This window comes from Ursus americanus, chromosome 24 (assembly GCF_024610735.1).
Source record: "Ursus americanus isolate L20-20 chromosome 24, mUrsAme1.1.p, whole genome shotgun sequence".
NCBI classification, from domain to species: domain Eukaryota; kingdom Metazoa; phylum Chordata; class Mammalia; order Carnivora; family Ursidae; genus Ursus; species Ursus americanus.
In genome coordinates, this window is record NC_142150.1 from 7,808,701 (window position 1) to 7,831,168 (window position 22,468).

A 22,468-nucleotide genomic window follows, 5' to 3' on the forward strand; every position below is an offset into this window, starting at 1 on the left:
GCATATATGTACTTCTGATTTATATCTATATATAGAACACATATATATGAAATATTTCCTTGATTTCACAATTTAAGGCAGTTATAGGAAATAGGCAATTAAACAAAAATCAAGAAATCAGGACCAAAATAATTTATAATAGACTAGGACAGGACTAGTGGGAAAAATTAGAGGACAGGTGTGCAGGTCCTAAGGACATACATGACTTTAGTGGAGGTTCACTCATTGGGCGGAGAGTCACAGTTCATACTCTTATTCTTGCAGTCTGAATAGTTTTCATTCTAGTCCTCTACTGCTGAACATGATTAGTTTCCCATCATTCTGTTCTTTTACCTTGTTTTCAGCTCTTCCGTTGAATGCACAAAACACGATTATGAGAGAGTTTAGTTAGGATAGCAGGGATAGGGGAGTCTAGTTTGGATTTTGCCCTTTTTTTTAAGCTCTTCTTTGTACACCAAATTAAAACTTCATTTTAGGAAATCCTTGCAGATATTGAAAGAGTGCAAAATATAGTTTCTACAAGGAATATTCTAGGAAGTAAAACTGCTCTACATTGTGTATTCTCAACAGGGGGCAATATCACCCCCAAGAGTGTAAAATGGTTATGGGAGGGTGGAGGGAAAATATTAGATATTACAAAGGTTTCACTCCCTAAAGTTCAACCCTACCAGACAAAATCTTGTTTATTTTTTTTCAGATTTTATTTTTAAGTAATCTCTACACCCAGTATGGGCCCGAACTCACAATCCTGAGTTCAGGAGTCGCTTGCTCCATGGACTGAGTGAGCCAGCCGCCCCTCTTATTCTTTAATCTTTAATTTCATGTTGGGGGTGAGTGGAGCTGAAGGATTGGCGGAGAAAGTCTAAAAAGGCCCTTGAGGGAGAGAGAATGAAAAAAAGTTTGAGAAACACTGCTCTATTTCTTCTAAAAGAATTTGTCAGAGGTGTATTATGTATTATGATTCACAAATGAGAAAACAATTAGGTATTGGTGTATCCCAGACAAAGGATAAGAGGGAAATTTTGGATTCTGCATTTATTTATTTTTTTTAAAGATTTTATTTATTTATTTGACAGAGAGAGAGACAGAGAGGGAACACAAGCAGGGGGAGTGGGAGAGGAAGAAGCAGGCTCATAGCGGAAGAGCCTGATGTGGGGCTCGATCCCATAACGCCGGGATCACGTCCTGAGCCGAAGGCAGACACTTAACCGCTGTGCCACCCAGGCGCCCCTGGATTTTGCATTTAAATACTTCATAAATAATGAGTTGAGCTTTCCCATCCACTAGTGGAAATGGTTATCAGCCCTGCACTGATCAAATTCTAAGGGTTTCATATCTTAAAAATCTCCTTTGCATAGAGGGTTTTAAAATTTTTTACTGTTTCTACTTTAGCTCACATTTGTGAGTGGCTAAAAGTAGCACGGAGATCTCTTTCTCCAGCAGCTCTGGCCAAAAGTTCCCAATGGAGAGTCAAAAAGCCCTTATTGGATACATCCAGATAAGGTTTGGTTAGAAATAAATTTACTGGGGGGCGCCTGGGTGGCTCAGTCGGCTAAGCATCTGCCTTTGGCTCAGGTCAATGATCCCAGGGTCCTAGGATCGAGTCCCACACGGGCTCCCTTGCTCAGCAGGGAGCCGGCTTCTCCCGCTGCCTCTACGTCTGTCTCTCATGAATAAATAAAATCTTAAAAAAAAAAAAAAGATAAATTGACTCGGCCTCTCCAGTGGATGAGTTCTGGGCAAGCAGTACCCCGTTTGATAGCCCAGGCTCTCTAGTTCATTGTTCTTTTGCACCTCGTGCTCTTAGAGCCCAGGAGCCCAAGGAGCCTCCCTGAAGCCCGCCAACTACAGACACCGCAGCCCTCCGCTGGTGCAGGTGCAGAGCATCAGAGCCCACCGCCTGGCCGCTCGTCTGCTCCAGGTGTGCGAAGACCCCACGAGGCCCGCATGAGCTGGGCGCGGCCTTGCGCAGCCTCAGTAGCCAATGGTTTTCCCCTTTGCAGACTTCAACAGTTCTTCTGCCGTTTCCCTCCATTCTTTTCGTCTGCCTCGCGAGGGGGCGGCCATGAGCTGGGCCGCTGGAGTCCTGCGGACCAGCCGGAGCGTGGGCGCCGCGGGAGCGGATTTCTTTTGCCTGAGGATGGCTCTGTGTGCCTTGCAGACCGCACGCATCCCGGTCAGGGGTGGCTGGCCCTTCACCCGCGTGAGTGTGGCCGGAAGTACCGCGTGCCTGGCAGTCTTCCCCCGGAGCCTAGGGAGCCTGGTCTCAGTCCCGGAGCTGAGAGCTGGGCTAGGGGGTGGGGAGGGGAGGAAGGGCTGTCCTCACTGTCGTATCATTTTTGGTGGAGCAGCCCCTTTGCCTTCACTCCTTCTTAATTCCTCTTAACTGTACCACCCTTCTCCCCACCCCCACCTCTACCCTTCAACCCCCGCCCCCCCTTGGTTTGCCTCCTGGATGTTGGGCTGCTGGCCAGAAACCGCCCAGCTTCTGTGTAGCCACTTCCGTCGTTCCCTGTTGGGTCTACAGCACCTCTTTCCCCACTGGACCCAGGAGTTCTCTATAAGGCCTTTCTCACTATAGGTCAATTCCGAATCTCGAAGTGGCTTTGCAGTTTTTCCTCACTCTGTTGGGTTTCCAAGATGGCGACCGTCAAGGGTGAACTAAGAATTTCACTTCGGAGGAGGCTGTTCATCGCAATAAAATCTCCATTATAGGAACTGGAGCCGTTGGTTTGGCCTAGCGATCAGCGTCTTATTAAAAGTAAGTTATGCGCTTTGCGCCATAGGGTTAACCAAGATTCCCTCCTTTGGATGTAAGGCTACTGCATATGGTTGTCAGGTTGTATCCACTTAAAGGGGTGAGTGGGGGCCCTATCCAGTCCCTGCTGGTTTAGTCCAGAGGAAAAGGTGTGCTTTTCTAATTTTTCACCCAGAGGGCCTGGGGTGCTTTTTCTATTTTTTATGATGGTATCCTATGTGTTAGAATGTTGACATTTCACTTTCGCTCATGTGATGACAGTATGAAGTACCCCTTCGCTTGACTAGGAAACAGCTCACACACACACACACACACACACACACACACACACACACACTGAAGAAATAGATGGCAGGAAAAAAGTGTACAACTTGTCAGTTGTGGGTGTCCTCCTAGTATCAAATACAATGGTCTTTTTCCTTTAAAAATCTCTCCCCTATTTCCTAGTCTCTGTCTTTATTTCCCTTCTTCCTTATCCATCTGAGGTTAGTTTTAAGTGTTTAATTCATAGCATTGATGTGGCAGATAAAGTTAGCTTCCAGTTAAATGACTAGACAGGGGACTAAAAAGATTCTGACCCCTTTCTAAGAACATTACCCTGGTTTGAATCCATAATATTTTAGTAAATAATAATAAACTCTTGGAGCTATGCTTTGCTTTTATTAATGGAATATCTATAAAATTTCCTGAAGCTGCCTTTCTATAGCCTTTATTCCCGGCATGATTATTGGATTTAAAGGAGTGGCTCTGGGTTTCACCTAGATGACATAAGTGTCCTTAAGGCACTAAGAACGTCAGCCGTTGTCAACTGCTGCTCCTAGCAATCTTATGAATTCCCAATGACTCGTTTTGTCCTATCAACTATAATGCCTTTATCAGGCGTGTCATCATCGCTAATGAAGAATACACTTACATGAAAACCAATACGTTTGTTGTCAACATCAATAGTAATGAAAACAATGTGCTTTATATATGTTATCGGAAATCCCAAAAGTAATTATTAGGTCTGTTTTACAAAGGCAGGTTGCATGAATAGAAAAGCATACAGATAATATGTACAGAAAACCTTGAGGATAAAAATTTATTTACTATCTCGCTTTGAAGGTCCTTTTTGGGAAGGATTGGGCGCTCTCCATAAGAAATAGGTAATAGCCACAAGCGCCTAGAGCTTGAATTCTGTGATGCTGACAACTACAGCATTTGTATGTCTCAGAAAATGTGGTGCACCGTACCCTACAAAGTCCCAGCTTAAGGCTCACTTTAACCTCTTCCTCTCCTGGCCCCAGCCTTGGCAACTTCTTTCGTTCAAGGAGGTGGTGATACCTTTGTTTTTGTTTTTAAGATTTATTTATTTATTTGAGAGAGAGAGAGAGAGAGTGTGTGAGCAGGGGGAAGGGTAGAGGCAGAGGGAGAGAAAGAATCCCAACGCTGAGGGTGGAGCTCTCCCTAGGGCTCCATCCCAGGACCTGAGATCATGACCAGAGCCCAAATCAGGAGTCGGGTGCTCATTCAACTGAGCTACCCAGGCGCCCCAAGAAGGTGGTGATACCTTAAATAGCTCCTTGCTGATAAGGAAGAATTGTCAGTAGGAATTGTCTATTACTTTATCGGTGGAAATTGATGGTACAAACCTAGTAAAGAAACAGCAATGTTTTCTAAAATTACTGAATTATACCACAATACATAAACTTTCACTAATATAATGTGATATCTACGAGGGCAGGAATCTTTATTCCATTGATTGCTGTATCCCAAATCTAGAACCACGCCTAGTGTAATAGATGCTTAGTAGTTGAACGAAAGAATAAAAGCCAGATGCATGTTAAGAGGGAGAAAGTATTGGATAGCAAATGCAGAGAGTGGATATTCTACCCACCTTCATTTTTATAAGTAATGAAAGTGTCCAGAGAGATTGCGTTAAAATACTTTTGTAATAGACTTTATTTTTTTATACCTTTTTTTTAAAAGAACAGTTTTAGATTTACAGAAAAATTGAAAAGATAGTACAGAGTTCTATCTTTACGTCACATCCAGTTAATAACATCATATGGTACATTTGTCATAATTAATGAGCCAACATCTGTATGTCATCATTAACTAAAAATCCATACATTACCCAGATTTCCTTAGTTTTTACCTAATGTCCTTTTTTCCGATCCAGGATCCCATCAAGGATACCACCTTACATTTAGTCATCGTGTCTCCTTAGGCTCCTCTAGGTTGACCGTTTCGTACTTCGCTTTCGATAACTGGCAATATTGAGGATTACTAGTCAGGTATTTTGTAGAATGCCCCTCAATTGGAATTTGGTATTTTTCTCATGGTTAGACTAGGGTTATGGAGTTTTGGGAGGAAGACACAGATTTAAAGTGGCATTTTCATCACATCATAACCAGAGTACGTACTGTAAACATGACTTATCATGGTTGGTGTTGACCTCAGTCACCTGGCTGAGGTCGTATCAGGTTTCTCTACTTAGAGTTACTCTTTCCCCCCAGCCTTTTCATACTATGCTCTTTGGAAGGAAGTCTCTATGTACAGCTCACACTCACAGAGTAGGGAGTTTTGCTCCCTCTGAGAGTGGAATGTCTACATAAATTATTTGGAGTTCTGCATGGGAGATTGGTTTCTTTCACCCTATTAATTCATTTGTAAATATTAGTATGGATTCGTGGATCTTATTTTATATTTTGGGTTATAAACCAGTATGTCTTCATTGATTTTGTTTCTCAAATTGTTCCTGCTTTGGCCACTGGAAGCTTATTCAGGCGGCTACTGTGTGCCTTTAACATACCCCATCGACAGACGGTGTGTTTTTTAATTTTATAATAATTTTTATTATGTTGTATTAGTCACCATACAGTACATCATTAGTTTTTGATGCAATGTTGCATGTTTCATTATTTGCGTACAAACCCAGTGCACCATGCAATATGTGCCCTCCTTACTACCCATCACCGGCCTATCCCAATCCCACACCCTCCTCCCCTCTGTTTTGTTTTGATCACTTCTTTATTCCCTGGCACTATGTTTCAGCTTCTTCATCTTATATATTTTCTGCTCTAGGCCCAAATCAGCCTTTTTTCCAAGGATCCCTAGTTCCTGTTATTGAAGAATGGTATTATATAAACCAAGGTCTGGGTGCTGGGTGTGCTCATTGCTACTGGGTTTACAGTATATTTTTAAAAATAGCTTTTCATAGATAATTTTATCGATACGATATAATTCTGCTATATACTACTCCAATCACTGAATAATTCAGAGTATCCAGAAAGCATCGGCATCTCCTTAAGCAACAACATTTCCCTTGTGATAGAGTTTAGACTTCTAGGCTAATCAGCTATGATGTAGTTTAAAACTTAAAGTGCTTGGCTTTGGATTTCCATTAATTAGAATAAAGTAAAATATCCAACAATATAAGTTGGACATATGCTTAAATTGTAGATGCTTGATTATTTATTTCTAAGTACTAGAAAAGTCATTTTTTTTTCAGTGAAAATTTTAGTTATTTAAAATTTGTATAAATTTGTAGTTATTTAAAACATTTTTTCAAAAGATAATACACTCACAGGGTTACAAAATAAAAGTAATATAAACAGATATACCTGGCAAAGTGTATATTTCATCTAGTTTCCATCCAACTTTTCCCTCAATGTCTCTATAGGCACCGATTTAAATTAGTTTCTTGTGTGTGTATCTTCAAGTGTTTCTTTTGCAAATAAAATGCGCTATTTTCCCTCCTTTCTTACATGTAAAGTAGCATGCTAGAAATATACAGTACTGATTAGTTTTTGCGGGTAATATTGCCTAATTATAGAACTATAAAATTTTAGAGTTGGAAAGGGCCTTATATTTTAATCCATTTATTTAAAAAACTGTTCCTGAGCTCCTGTGTGCTAGGTGGGTGCTAAGCACCACAGTGGCGATGAGTGAGCACTTCCTATTCTCAAGGAGTTCATAGTCTGATGAGAAATTCCTTCTGCAGAATCCCTGCTTTGTCGCTGTGCAGCCTCAGCTTGAATTAAAGCGCTGTTCATAAACTGAGGGCTACAGAGGGGAGGGGGGTGGGGGAATGGGATAGACCGGTGATGGGTAGTAAAGAGGGCACATATTGCATGGTGCACTGGGTGTTATACACAACTAATGAATCATCGAGCCTTACATCGAAAACCGGGGATGTACTGTATGGTGACTAACATAATATAATAAAAAATCATTATTAAAATAAAAAAAAAAATAAAAATAAAGCGGTGTTCATACCTGCAGAGACTCTTCTACTGTTTAAACAGCTTCTGTTGTTTTCCTAATTGTGAACTGAAACTTTCTTTGTAACTTGTATCTCTTCTGGTTCGGACATTCATGCATTTGTTTATTTATTTATATTTTTATTTTTTTTACAATTTTATTTATTTATTTGACAAGAGGGAACACAAGCAGGGGGAGTGGGAGAGGGAGAAGCAGGCTTCCTGCCAAGCAGGGAGCCCGATGCGGGGCTCGATCCCAGGACCCCGGGACCACGACGCCTAAGGCAGACGCCTAATGACTGAGCCACCGAGGTGCCCCAGGTTTGGACTTTTATGGCATGAAATGTTGAACATATTATGACTCCTTTCAGTCTAATAACTCATAAGGTGCACATAGATTTTTGGTATTAGAATTTTCTTTCACCCTTCACTCAGTTAAGAGGTTTACTCCCTCCCCCTGCTTTTGACTCATTTTCTTTAGGGTTTCAGTGATGAACTTGCCTTTGTGGGTATTGATGAAGGCAGATGGACTGGTGAGACAGTGGATCTTCATGAAAATGCCAAACATTGTTTCTAGCAAAGATAAATGTCATAGTTAAGTACTATAAATATTCTAATGTGACATGAATAAATAAGAAAATCATATCTTTATCTCCCTTTATGAAGACTTCTTCAGGTTGTTTTTTTTTTTTTAAGATTTATACGTTTGAGAGAGAGAGAGCATGCCTGCATGCAAGCATGAGCAGGAGGAGGGGGTGAGGGAGAGGAAGAGAGAGAATCTCAAGCAGTCCTTGCTGAGCATGGAGCCTAACGTGGGGCTTGGTCTCACAACCCTGAAGATCATGACTTGAGCCCAAACCAAGAGTTGGACACTCAACCAACTGAGCCATCCCAGGTGCCCGTTCCTCAGTTCTTATAAAGTTGGTTGCTCCCTACTCTGTATACTCATAACATCTTGTTCAGATTTCATTAGGTTTTACTTCGTTTATTTTCAGGGTTTCCTGCAGCACCAGAATGAGTCCCTGTGAGCAGCAGTAATAGTAGTTATCGTAACAGTTATCATTAATCGAGTGTCTGTTTTGTGCCAGATACTTGTGCCAGAGCTGAGCACTTTATGTATATATTGAATCCTTAGCACAGCTCTGTGAGGTTTTTACAGATGATCATCTGTGAACTGGAGTTAAATAAAGTGGAGTAAGGGTTTGAACCCTGTTCTATTTGACTCAAAAGCCTAAGTTCTTTTTTTTTTTTTTTTAAGGATTTTATTTATTTGTTTGAGACACAGAGCAAGAGCGAGCAAGCATGAGCAGGGGGAGGGGCAGAGGGAGAGGGAGAAGCAGACTCCCACCCAAGCAGGGAGCCTGATGCGGGGCTCAATATGGGGCTCGATCACAGGACTCTGGGATCATGATCTGAGCCAAAGGCAGACGATAACTGACTGAACCACCCAGGTGCCCCTGTTAGGAGGTTTTTAAAAAATGTACAAGGAAAACTTACTGAAGTTTAATAAAACTTAGTGACATTTCCTGAATTTAAAAGAGTGCTATGGGCATAGTAGATCTAAGGAAGCCCACTCTTTAGTAAATACAGTATGGTGATTGAACCTAACAGGAAAGGCGTACTTAAATGTCAGATGTTTTCTTCCATAATATATTTTCTGTTCAAGTCTTTCCCCAGATTACCTTGTCACTACAAACTCCCAACATAGTGATTATCATAGCAGGTGCATGCCAGATAAAAGGAGAAACACGCCTTGATTTAGTCCAGCGAAATGTGTCCATGTTTAAATTAATGATTCCCAGTATTATCCAGTACAGCCCATGCTGCAAACTGATTATTGTTTCCAATTCAGGTCAGCTTTGTTTTGATTGTTCAGTGAAGAATTTTTATGTGTGGGGCAGTGGGGGTGGGTTTAGTAACTTGGTAGAAAAAAGTATTTTTTAAAAAGATATATATTTATTTATTTATTGGAGAGAGGGAGAGAGCATGAGCAAGGGGAGGGGCAGAGGGAGAGAATCCTCGAGCGGATTTCCCACTGAGCACAGAGCCTGACCCATGGCTCCATTCCAGGACCCTGAGATCATGACCTGAGCTGAAATCAAGAGTCAGCTGCTTAACCGACTGAGCCACCCAGGGGCCCTGAGAAAAATATTTAAATTCTAAACTGATAAAATAACCAGAATACGTTCCGATTTTGTTAAAGTAACATGTGTTTTGCACAGTTGTAATCAATGTGTATGTACTATACTGAAGATTTCCTTAAATACTAGCGTGTACGAAAGCATAATTTGCTTCATCATATGATTTTTGAAGTTTACATTCTAAAGACTTTCATATCTGAGATGTTTTCCACGTTATTGAGGGTGCAGAAGTGAACGTAGCACTCTAGTTTACTGCCTGACTTTCCAGAATTGTGCAGCTCCTCACTGGTGCATGAATAAAGTGGACAAATTCAAGATATATTTTGGAGATAAAATGTGCAGGACTGCTGATTGTATGTAGTGAGGGACAGGGAGGAATAAGAAATGACTTCTGGGTTTTTTCCTTGAGCAACTACTTGGATGGTGGCTCCATTTACCTGGGTTGGATGCTTTCCAGGGGTGGGAATCAGTGAGGGAAGTAGGAGAGGGCATTGGGTTTAGGGGAGAAAAATCAAGACTTCCAATCGAGACATGTTAAATTGGAGATATCTGAAGACATTCAGGAAGAAATATCAAACAGGTAGCCGATTGAGTCTGGAGCTCAGAAATCTAGGCTGTGATATTCAAATTATTGTATTTTAGGGGCGCCTGGGTGACGCAGTCGTTAAGCGTCTGCCTTAGGCTCAGGGCGTGATCCCAGCGTTCTGGGATCGAGCCCCACATCGGGCTACTCTGCTGGGAGCCTGCTTCTTCCTCTCCCACTCCCCCTGCTTGTGTTCCCTCTCTCACGGGCTGTCTCTCTCTGCCAAATGAAGAAATAAAATATTTAAAAAAAATTATTTTAAAGTCATTTGGAATAGGTTTTTGTCTGCAGGTAGATAAAACTGAGTACATGACTACGTTTATTCATTTAATTTTGATATCGAGGAACTGCTATTTATTAAAGATTTTATTTATTTGAGAGAGCGAGAGCATGAGAGAGAGCACACAGGAGCAGGGGGAGGGACAGAGGGAGAGGGAGAAGCAGACACCCCGCTGAGCATGGAGCCCAAGGGAGGGCTCAATCCCAGGACTCTGGGATCATGACCTGAACCAAAGGCAGATGCTTAACCCACTGAGCCACCAGGCACCCCAAGGAACTGCTGTTTAAATTTTGTTTGATAATTGTATTAAATATTTATATGGCTGCAAGAAGTCTAGCTTCTATCTCTGTCCTCTTTTCCCTTTAGCCTCCATTAAATTTTTTTATTGTTTATAAAACGTTTTTTGTTTCTATGTATACTTTTCTCCATCCTCTTTTTTTTTTAAATTTTATTTACATACTCTCCACACCCAATGTGAAGCTCGAACACTCGACCTCGAGATAAAGAGTTGCATGGTCCCCCAAAAGAGCCAGCCAGGAGCCCTTCCATCTTCTTTAGTTTAATAACATACGAAGATCACTCCATAGTTTTAGACACGTGTCAATTACTGTGGCTTTGTGGTAAGTTTTGAAATCAGGAGGTGTTAACTCTTCCAACTTTGTTCTTTTCGGGATTGTTTTGGCTCTTCTGAGTCCTTTGCATTTCCCCATGAGTTTTAGAACCAGTTTGTCAATTTCTGCAAAAAAGCCTGCAGAGATTTCGATAGAGTACGTTGAATCTGTAGACTGATTTTGGTAGTATTTCCATCTTGACAATAGTAAGTCTTCTGACCGATGTCCATAGGATATCTTCCTATTTATTTATTTATTTATTTAGGACTTCTCTAATTACTTTCAGGAATGTTTTATAGTTTTCAGTCTACATATCTACTTTTTTAGATTTTTAGATTAGATTTTAGTTAAAAGATTCTTAGGATTTTCTATATACAAGATGATGTCTGTGAATATAGTTTTATTTTTCCTTTCTGATCTGAATGGTTTTTCTTTCTTTCTTGCCTAATCGCCTTGGCTAGAACCTCTAATACAGTATTGCGTAGAAGTGGTGAGAGTGGGCATCCTTATCTTAGTTCCCAGTTTAAGGATAATATTAACTGTGTGTTTTTCATAGATGCTCTTTATTATATTAGGGACATTCTATTCCTAGTTTGTTGAGGGTTTTTACCATGAATGGGGGTTAGATTTTGTCAAATGCTTTTTAAAAAAAAGATTTTATTTATTTACTTGAGAGAGAATAAGGTGGGGTTGGGGAGGGGGAGAGGGAGACGGAGATGGAGAGGGAGAAGCAGGTTCCCCACTGAGCAGGGAGCCTGATTCAGGGCTTGATCCCAGGACCCTGAGATCATGACCTGAGCCAAAGGCAGATGCTTAACTGACTTAGGCACCGAGATGCCCCTGTCAAATGCTCTTTTTGTTTGTACTTTATTATTATACCAATTGGTTTTTGGATGTTAAGCCAATTCCCAGATAAATCCCCCTTAGGCATTACATATAATCCGTTTTAATGCTGTTGGATTTGGTTTGCTAACACTTTGTTGAGGATGTTCATATTTATATTCTTGAGGGCAGATGTTTTTCCGGAGGGGTCTTTGTCTACCTTTGGGTAATATTGTACTCATAGAATGAGTTGTAAAGTGTTCCTTCTTCCATTCTGGAGGAATTTTTGAATGACTGGTACTGTTTGAATGTTTACTAGAATTCCCTAGTGAAGGCTTTGCTTTTGGGAAAATTTCCCAATTACTGATTTAATCTCTTTTTGTTGTATGTCTATTCAGATTTTCTATTTGAATAAGTTTCAGTAGTTTTTGTCTTTCTAGGAATTTACCTATTTATGTAAATTATCTCATTTGTTGGCTCATAGTTGTTCATACTATTCCCATATAATCTTATTTCTCTGAGGTTAGTAGTGATGATTCTGTCTTTCATTCTGGTTTTAGTAATTTGATTCCTTTTCTTCTTTTTCTTGGTCAGTCTAGTTTGGCCAGCCTAGATTTTTCAATTTTGTTGATCTTTTCCAAGAACCCATTTTTGATATCAGTAGTTTTCTTTATTGAATTTTTATGTTGCTTCATTTTTATTTCCATCCTAATCTTCATTATCTTTTCTTCTCTTTCCTTTGGTTAGTGTGCTCTTCTTTTTCTTATTTTTAAAGATAGAAGGTTATGTTATTGATTTGAAATCTTTCTTGTTCTGAACTAGGCATTTGTGGGTATTGATTTCCCTTTAAGCTCTGAGAAGCTGCATCCCGTAAATTTTGGTGTATGTGTTTTTGTTTCATTTGTCTCAAGTATTTTTAAATTTCTCTTAAGACTTTTTTTTCTCTTTTGAGGAGCAAGAGCCAAGTGTTGTATTTCTTGTCTTGCACTCAGAGTACTGCTTAATGACGTCATTGGCCTGAGGTTCTGTGGCCTAGTCCTTAACCACCACACGACGGCAGCCGGTCACTTTATGGAGTTTTCCCGCTGTCAGCTTTACAGACGCCTGCTCATCCCCGTCTCTCGTTGCTAGCCTCAGTTAGGGTCATTTGGTGCTCCCCGAAGCAGCTTCACCAGCCCGACGTGAATGGCTTCATCACATTTGGATGAAACACACAAAGATGGGCTTGGTGCTTCTCTGAGGCTTTGGCAATTTCCTTACTTCCACATGCTAGGCCACTGGGGACGAGGGCAGTCTTCAGCACCTCTCGTGAAGCCGTATGAACGTCCGCTACACCTCCAGCAGCAATGCCTTCCTGGGCCGCGGCGGTAGGTTACGGGGGGAGGCAACCCTTACATGGCAGCTGAGCCTCTGCCTCTGAATAGCTTGGCAGGGGCAGGAAGAATCTCTTAAGATTTTGTTGTGAACCACTTGTTACTTAGGGGAACGTGGTGTTTAATATTCAAATATTTGTGAATTTTTCAGATTTCCTTATGTTGCTGATTTCAATTTTCTGTTCTGGTATGAGGATATACTTTGTATTTCAACTCTCTTAAATTTGTTGAGATTTATTTTGTGGCCTAGCATGCAAAAGATGGCAAATGCCCTTGAGAATGTATATTCTGCCGTGGTTGGGGGCTCTGTGTCACGTAGTTCTAACTGGTGGGTAGTATGTGGTTGTTCAGGTCTTCTGTGTCCTTGCTGATTACCTGAACAGTTCTCTCCATAATCAAGAGTGGGGTGTCGAAGTTTTCAGTTTTTGTTATTGAATTGTTCACTTTTCCCTTCAGTTTTGTCAGTTTTGCTTTATGTATTTTAGGGGTGTATGTTTATAACTGTTATAACTTACTGATGAATTACATTTATTATTTTAAAATATCCCTCTATTTCTAGTAACTTTAAAAAAATTTGACGTTAATAGAACTACTCAGGTTCACATTTGTATGGCGTATAATTTTCCATCCTTTTACTTTCAACCTATTTATATCTTTGTTTTTTGTTTTATTTTTACTTTAATTCCCGTGTAGTTAACAGTGTTATATTTGCTTCAGGTGCTATTTATATTTTTAAACTTACGGTGTGACTCTTCTACAGAGCAATATAATTAGATCTTGTTTTATCCAGTTCGAAAAACTCCTTTTTAAAAAAGATTGTTATTTATTTATTTATTTATTTATTTATTTATTTATTTATTTAAAGAGTTTATTTATTTATCTGACAGAGAGAGAGATCACAAGTAGGCAGAATGGCAGGCAGAGGCAGAGGGAGAAGCTGGCTCCTGCTGAGCGGAGAGCCTGATGTGGGGCTCGATCCCAGGATCCCAGGACCATGACCCGAGCAGAAGGTAGATGCTAAACCGACTGAGCCACCCAGGTGGCCCAAAACTCTGCCTTTTGAATGGATTTATTCACATTGAACGTTCTTACTGATACGTTTGGATTTATGTTGGCCATTTGGCTATTTGTTTTCTATATGTCTTATGTCTTTTGTTCCTCAGCTCCTTCTTTACTGAGTGTTTTTGCATTTAGGCGATATTTTCTGAAGTACCATTTTAGTTCCTTTATTTGTTTTTAACTATGGTTTTTGAGGGTTTTTGTTTTTTAGTGGTTGCTCTTGGGGTTACAATATACAGCTTAACATATTATGATCTACTTCACATTTTTGCACATTTAATTCCAACAAAATACAGAAACTTTGTTCCATTTTGGCATCAGTCCCTCACTGACTTCTGTGCTATTTTTTTATATATTATGTTTATATATATTACAGAATCAACAATAGTGTTATAATTATTGCTTTATATACGTAATCTTGTGTCTTTTGTAGAAGCTAAGAGGAGAAAATATACATTTATTAAGTTTTTAATGTTGACCTTATTTTTCCATTGCTGGTATTCTTTATTTCTCCATCTGGATTCTAGTTACTGCCTGGTGTCACTTCCTTGCTCTACTCCAGCTTCTTTCTCTTGTCCCTCCTCTGGGTTGTTATTGTCAAATACCTTTTATTTCTGTGTCCTGTAGGCCCAGTAATGAAATTTTACAGATAATTGCTTTATGCAGTTTTAAATAAGGGTGTGTGTGTCTATACACACATTTTAATCTATAAATTATAAGTTTTATATATAAAATATATATTACAAAATTATGTACATATAAATCATACTTTTTTTTTTTTACAGTTCCTACATATCGCCCTTACCAGTGCTCTTTATTTCTTCATTTCAATTTGAATTGTTACGTGGTATTACTTCCTTTCAGCCTGAATAACTTCCTTTGGTATTTATTGTCAGGCAGGTCTGAATTCTCACTCTTTATTTGGGAATGTCTCTATTTTGCCTTCATTTTTGAAATATGGATTTGCGAGGTCGAGAATTCTTGGTGGAGTTTCTCTTACAGCACTTTGGACGTCATTCAACTGTCTTCCGGCCTCCTTTGCTTCAGGTTAGAAGTCAGCCGGTAACTCATTTTGGCTCCCTTGTCCGGCTTCTCTAGCTATCTCCAATACTTCTCTTTGGCTTTTGATAGTTTGACTATAATGTGTCTAAGTGAGAATCTCTGTCAGTTTATCTTGGAGTTCTGTAAGTTCGTGGGTGTGCAGGTAAATGTTTTATCAATTTGGGAAGTTTCAGCCATTATTTCTTCAAATAACTGCTGTGCTTCTTTCTCTCCTCTTTCCGGTGTTACTGTAATGCGTGTGTTGGTGTGTTTAATGGTGTCTCACATCTTTGTTCTTTTTTCTTTCTGTTCTTTAATTTCGGTAGTTCATGGATTATCAAACATTTTCTCTTAATTTTACCCTGTCCAAATAAAGACTTGTTTATTCTTAAGACCTTTATCTTTCCCCGTCCTACTGCATTAGCTAAGAGGATCTCCAGTACAGTGTTGACTAGAAACACTGGTAGTGGGTATCCTTGTCTTGTTCCTGACTTTTAATGAAAATGCTTTTACTTTTTCTTCATTATGTATAATGTTTGTTTTGGATTTTCACAGATATCTTTTTGAGGTTAAGTAAGTTTCCTGCTTTTCCTAGGTGATTGAGTTTTATTTTTTAAACCCTAAATGGGCTTGGAATTTCATATTTTTTTTTTTTACAATTCAAATAATCATTAATGTCTTTTCCTTTAAATCCATGTGGTATATTAATTGATTTTCTGATACTGAACTGTCTTTGCATTTCTGGGGTAAACTCTACTTGGTCATAATGTATTTTCAAAGACCCCACTTAATTATATTTGTTAGTATTTTATTTAGTACTTGTTGGCATCTATGTAAATAAGTGATATGGGTTTATTTTTCTTGTGGTCTTTGCTTAGTTTTGGTATCAGGGTTTTACTGTTCCTACCAAAATCTTTTTGTTATCAAATAAAAAACAGGTTGCATGAGAGAAGAATGAGCTGTTCCTTGAAGTTTTGATAAAACTCATCTCGAAAATAATTTGAAATGGTACGGGGACAGATTTTTGATAGTTCATTAATGTTTATTTTCCATTTCTTGAGTCATTTTAGGAAGTTTTCTAGACTTGATCATTTCATCCAAGTGTTTAAATGTACTGGCATGTATTTCATATTTTATGAGAAGTTGTATCTCCCCCGCCCAACCCTCCGCCGCAATCAAGCCTCCCAGCCTTAAGGTCGTATCTTACGACTTTTTGAACTTCTCTGTGATTACTTCTGTTTCCTAATATTGTTTGTTTGGGACATTGACCTTTCCCCTCCTAGTTTTGCTAAATATTTTTCTAATTTGAAGTTCTCCTCTCCCCAACTAGCCTTCTATTTTACAGATACTGTTTGTTTTTTTTTTTAAGATTTTATTTATTTATGTGACAGAGAGGCAACCAGCGAGAGAGGGAACACAGCAGGGGAGTGGGAGAGGAAGAAGCAGGCTCCCAGCGGAGGAGCCTGACCTGGGGCTCGATCCCAGAACCCTGGGATGACGCCCTGAGCCGAAGGCAGACACTTAATGACTGAGCCACCCAGGCGCCCCCAGTCGCACTTATTAATTTTACTAAGTTATTACTAATTTCTACTGATTTTTAATTATTATTGACTTAAATATGTTAAAAGTTTCCACTGATTATGAGTCACATTCACCTTGGAATTCCCAATTTTTCTTCATATATTGAGGCCATTTTATTAGTTGCTTCTACGTTCATGATTACAATATGTTGTTGAATTGTTTCATGTACTGTGTAGTATCTCTATCCCTACTAATGCTTTTTTGTTGAAAATTCCATTTTTGCTATTCCTGCAGCTACACTGACCTCCTTTTGGCTTATAGTTACCACTTTTTAAATTCAATAAGAAAAAATATTCTGATAAAGCTAATAGTTTAAACTAGCTCACACCTCCAAACCATCAGGCTATACCAAAAATCTTTCCTTTGCCTCCTGGGACTAAGGCCTGATTATGTTTTGCTCAACAATGACATTCTAAGATCTATGCTTGTTTCTCTCTGTTCCCACCTTACCTGAGCTTTTTGCTCTAAATGGGTTATTCTCTGAGGAAAACTATCATTTAAAAGACTTGATAAGGGAACATTCACTTTTTTTTTTTTAAGAGGGAGAGAGAAGGGAGGGGCAGAGGGAGAGGGAGAGAAAGAATCTCAAGCAGGCAACACGCCCAGTGTGGAGCCTGACCTGGGGGCTTGATCCCATGACCCTGAGATCAGGACCTGAGCTGGAATCAAGAGTCAGATGCTCGGGCACCTGGGTGGCTCGGTTGGTTAAGTGGCTGCTTCCAGCTCAGGTCAGGTCGTGAACTCAGGATCCTGGGATTGAGCTCCAAGTCGGGATCTCTGCTCAGCGGAGAGCCTGCTTCTCCCTCTCCCTCCGCCTGCAGCTCTGACTGCTTGTGCTCTCTATCAAATAAACAAAACCTTACAAAAAAAAAAAAAAGGTGATTAACCGACTGAGCCACCTAGGCACCCATTTCTCAAACTTTTTTATGGAGTAAACCTACTACTGTGTTTTACACAGACTATGCAAGGTAGACGCAAAAAGGGCTTCCATAATTTATTTCTATTGGGTGGATATTGTTGGAATTGTGGCATAGTTGGAGTTGATAAAGAACCATGTTTTTTTCTCCCATAAAACATCAGATTTACCAGTTTTAGATAAACCTAAAAAAAGGTATCATGTTAGATAAAAACATTTTCTGACACAAACTCATTTTCTGACAGTTTTTTCTTCTCAGTGGGTATCTTAACCTACGTAGCCTGGAAGTTGAGTGCATTTCCCATAAACCGTGTTATTGGTAGTGGCTGTAATCGGGACACTGCCCGCCTCCATTTCTCGGGCAGGGGCTTGGTATCCATTCTGAAAGCTGTCATGTGTTGGTCCTGGGAGAGCATGGAGACTCGAGTGGTAAGCCTAAAAGCACAGCTGAGCTGTGCATTCTCTGAAATGTATTTAGACATTATTGACCATACAGGAAGTTCATCATGCGGTAAAATAGCTCCCGACTGGGGGAAAAGGACTTCTTCTCCTTTAGAGCCTTTTAATAGTGTATTTAAGCACATTTTAATAACAGTCTACCAGAAAAACTCACAGATTTGAAAAAAGTGATGATGTTACTATAACCCTACATGTGGATGATTAAACAAGGGCTTTCTTAACGCGGCACTAAGTAACATGATACCGTTTATATTTAACCTGGGATACTCTCTCTGGTTTAGAAATGTCAGTACCGTAATTCAAGTAACACGACTTAGAGAGAGTGAGAGCTTGAGTGCAGGGGGCAAGGGCAGAGGGAGAGGGAGAGAGAAACCCAAGCAGACTCCGTGCTGAGTGCAGAGCCCGATGCGGGGCTTGATCTCAGAACCCTGCGATCACCGAAACCAAGAGTAGGACACAACCAATTGTGCCACCCAGGCGCCCCACGAATTCTTCATATTAACTGGAGAATATTATAGGGAAGAGGAGGGGTGCTGTGGAGATAGCAGTACTTTTTTCCTTCATTTTTCGTAAGAACCCTTGAAATCCATTCATATGGAGGTTAAAATTTATCTATAGTTGAATGTTTAAAACCGTCACTTTCTTGTGTGGAGAATCTCTGCCAAGATGATAGAACTATGGGCCTTATCTCTGGAGAAATCCTAGTTTAGCATATTTGGGGGGGGGACTTAGACATCTGAATTTTTTGATAACTTCTGTCAACATTCCTATTTGAAAGCCACTCAGTGCAATTATAACAGTTTTGCTAAGGCTTAAAAAAAATGCCTGTTATATAATACCATGTAATAAAACGATTTTTTGGTGTCTTTTTCTTAGTTCTTGTGTGGAGGGGAGTGAACATTGCTGGGGTCTCTCTGAAGGACCTGAACACAGATACAGGAACTGATAAAGATCCCGAGCAGAAGGAAAAGGTCCACAGAGAAGTAGTTGCCAGGTAATATGTTCGTTTTGCACTTTCGGTCCCTGGAGGTTAGATGTGGGCCTGAACTCTGCCAGGGGGATGAGATTAGCTCCCTCAAATATACATTGTTTTATTTCCCACACTTTTCATTAGCTCACCAGATTATAAATTCTTAGGCAGGGACGGAGGCTGTCCCACTCCTTGCTGAGCCTAACCCTAAACACAGCAGGTACTCACTTGCTGACTGACAATGTATTCTTTTAAACTGTTACACAGTCTGTACTGTTACTGGTAAAATTGATTTCGTATCAATTTCCATATCTCTTTACTTACCCTCATGACTGTTTACCTTAACCAACTGCTGTAAGAAATTTCTAGGGGAACTTACTGATAGAAACATTTCATTTTTGTGGCGCCGTCAAGATAGGTTGCCACAAAATGGATGTTCGGTGACATTTCTTCTAAAGTTAACTTCCTATGTTCACGATTTCTCCTAACTCCACAGTGGCTATGAGATGGTTAAAAAGAAAGGATATACTTCTCGGGGTGTTTCCCTGTCTGAAGCTGATTTAATGGAAAGTATTTTGAAGAATCTCAGGAGACTACATCCAGTTTCCACCGTAAGTAAGGTAGGAGGTTCATGTTTGAAAAATCATTTAACATTAACATAAGATAGGGGTAAAAGAGAATTTGTGAGGAACAATTAAGTTTTCAGGTTGATCTTGTGCAAACATCTATCTTCCGAAAGTATCTGCTGCTGAGGAGACAGAGAAAGGGGTGGTGGTGGTGGTAGAGGGACTTATCTTTGTAGATCTTTGTCCTGGTATTTATTACATTCAATTATATAAAAGTAAGTTTTATTGCATGTTCAACTCTACAATGGGAACCACTGTGGATAGGTCTTGCTCCATTTTGAGTTGTTCTCTAAGATTTCCAATTATGTCCAGTGAAGAGACCTAAGGAAGAAGCACTAGTTACAAAAGTACTAGCAGTTAGGAGAAGGGGAAGTTGAGGCCTGGTAAGACTCTCCTGCTAGTCTGAATGTGACAGGCTAAAGCAAAACGGAATCAAATCATTGGGAATTGTGAAGTGATTCCCTGATAGGAAGTGATTTGGGGTAAGGAGATAGGAAAAGGACAGTGGTTCCCAGCAAACATGGCCAGAGTCTGGGGCCCATGTGGAAAGATGGCTGGTGAATGTGAACAATAGATATGTCTAACCATCTGTTTTGTATTGTTCTCTGTCCTAGTGGTCTATTTTTCTGCCATAATTTATACCACAAGGCTGTTAAATACTCATTTACCCAGCAATTGTTGTTTTTGATGTTGCAGACCTTTGTAGGAAGGAAGAGAAGTCTAAAGAGAAGGGAAGGGGGGGAAAGGAGGGAAGGAAGGAAAGAAAGAATTATTAAGCCTTTCCTTTCAGGGCGTCTATGGAATAAAAGTAGTAGATGCCTTAGTGTTCCTTGTGTCCTGAGAACACTGAGTGGTGTTACAGATCTCATAAAGGTAAAGCTGACCCCTGAAGAGGAGGCTCGTTTGAAAAAGAGTGCAGAAACTCTTTGGGAAATTCAGAAGGAGCTCAAGCTTTAAAGTTGCTTAAAGCTTCCCATTCTGAAGTTAAGGAAGGAGAGATAGGAGTTATAGAAATCTAGAGATGTCAAAATTTTGAATAAACCTAAATTCCTAAAAGTGGAAAAAGGGGGCAACAGTGACTTCTCTATTTAGCCCTCGAGATGTTTGAGCAGCCAGATGTTGGCTGATGCTTCGTTTTTACAGTTCCTACGTGATCGCAGCTCTTGCCCGTGTGTATGTGTTTTATACATATATAGGTATATATGTGTATATATATATATTTATATATCTATATATATATAAAATTTGCCATTTGGTTCAAAAGAATGATGTGTGTATACTGTGTTTATAGAGACTCTGATTCTTTTGTTCTGGCTGGCTGATATGGTCATTGATACAATGTAAAAATGGATGTGTACACAGAAATAACTAAATGGTAGTCCCAATCCTAATACTAAATTAAACCTTGATTTGACCTTGCTAGCCTTTATTCTGATAAAATCTGATTTTTTTTCTTTTAATCTCTACGTCCAACATGGGACTTGAACTCACAGCCCTAAGATCAAGAGTTGCATGCTCCACCGACTTAGCCTGGCGCCCCTATTCTGATAATTTTTATAGAAGATCTAAACTGTATAAACCCTTCAGTGATGACTGAGACCAAAGTGGGCATTCTTTTCTTGGAAGAAGTCTAGAGTAGGCTCTCTGGCTTCCTAAGCATCTTGAAACATCTTAAATTGTTCCTTTCTTTGTAACCTCATGAATTTTCTACTCATTTTTACAGAAAATTCTGTTCTACTTAGCTGAGCTCTGCATGAAACAGAGCTCATGGAGCTCCACAAACTTGGCTACAGAATCACTCACCAGAAGACTGACTTCGAGTGCCGATAAAAGCAGGTAGGCACTCTACCTTCCTACTTAGCTGTGGCCTGAATTCTCAGGCGTACAGCTTGGCACCTGCCACTCTGTTCCTTTTGTCTTGATGAAAACAGTTATGGTCCAGTGAAGCCTAGAAAGGTAACAAATCTCAGCAAGTACTGGTAGGAGGGTGCCACCTAGGACCTGTCACAGGAAAAGGCACTCAAATCCCTCAATTTCAAATAAATATTTCAAAAGTCAGATTTCTATGTGGTATATCCCATATTAAACAGTTTATGTGTTCCAGAATAAATAATGCTAATTTTTAACTCTATGGATATTATGCTTTGTTTGCAAAATAAAGAACCGAGCTTCTTAGTAAGATTTAATTTTTCCTTAAAATGTTCAATAAAGAGAAAAATTATGCAACAAATTTTATTTAGCATAGTCAGTCCCAACATTCAGCACAAAAAGTTTACAGAGGATAGAAAGTGCATTAATAAAAGCCAGTCTTTACCAAAAGAAAACAGAAAATATATTATTGATTCAAAATATTTTACACTCGAATGATAAACTGCAATAACTTATTCTGGGCACCTACTGATAAGAGAAAGAAAGAGAAGAAAAGGATGCTTTAAGAAGGGCTCAATCTCCAGCTGATATCAGAGAAGTCAGTAGAGGTCACTGAGACCGGCAGTCTTTCTTGCTTTTTGCATTAGTGCCCTCAGCTGGAACTGTTTACGGGACAGAAGACGTACATGCTGGGAAGGGGAAAAAGTTTCAACAGTTTAGAATGGATTTGACCCAGGCATGAAGTATCAGACAGTTTGTAACCTAGTTGGGATCTAAGAACCCTAAACTCCCTATCAGCCTTCCTTTGGAACCAATACTTCATTACATGTGGCTTTTTAAACTCACTAGATTGATGCTGGCAGGCTGTGTTAAGGAAAGTTACCTTCTAGACCCTACAAAGGATTATGTTACAGGGAAAGCATGACATTACAGGATCTGACTCAGGAGTTTGAAGTACACCTTGAGATAAATCAAGACACCAGGGACGCTTGAACTGTGATCCTATCAAAAGTTACATAGACCTTCGATAACTACAACCATCCCCAGTTGTCAGAAAGCAGGGGACTGAGGAGCATAGCCAGCTTTCGTCCCATGCCTAGCAACAGCCTCTCTCTCTGGGCGCACCTTTCCCTAA

General features: G+C 39.8%; 1 protein-coding gene and 1 pseudogene across 3 annotated transcripts in view; one reads left to right on the plus strand and one right to left on the minus strand.

The window, feature by feature from the left end:
* Positions 1-2,065: 2,065 nt before the first annotated feature.
* Positions 2,066-20,421, plus strand: LOC123799500 (L-lactate dehydrogenase A-like 6A; annotated as a pseudogene).
* Positions 20,422-21,682: 1,261 nt separating this feature from the next.
* TSG101 (tumor susceptibility 101) overlaps positions 21,683-22,468 on the minus strand; it is a 39,257-nt gene continuing 38,471 nt past the window's right edge. For all 3 annotated transcript variants that reach the window (XM_045808641.2, XM_087855339.1, XM_087855338.1), the window contains one exon: positions 21,683-22,022. In XM_045808641.2, the coding sequence (XP_045664597.1) occupies positions 21,933-22,022 (90 nt within the window). In that variant the 3' untranslated portion in view covers positions 21,683-21,932. The remainder of the gene's footprint in view (positions 22,023-22,468) is intronic.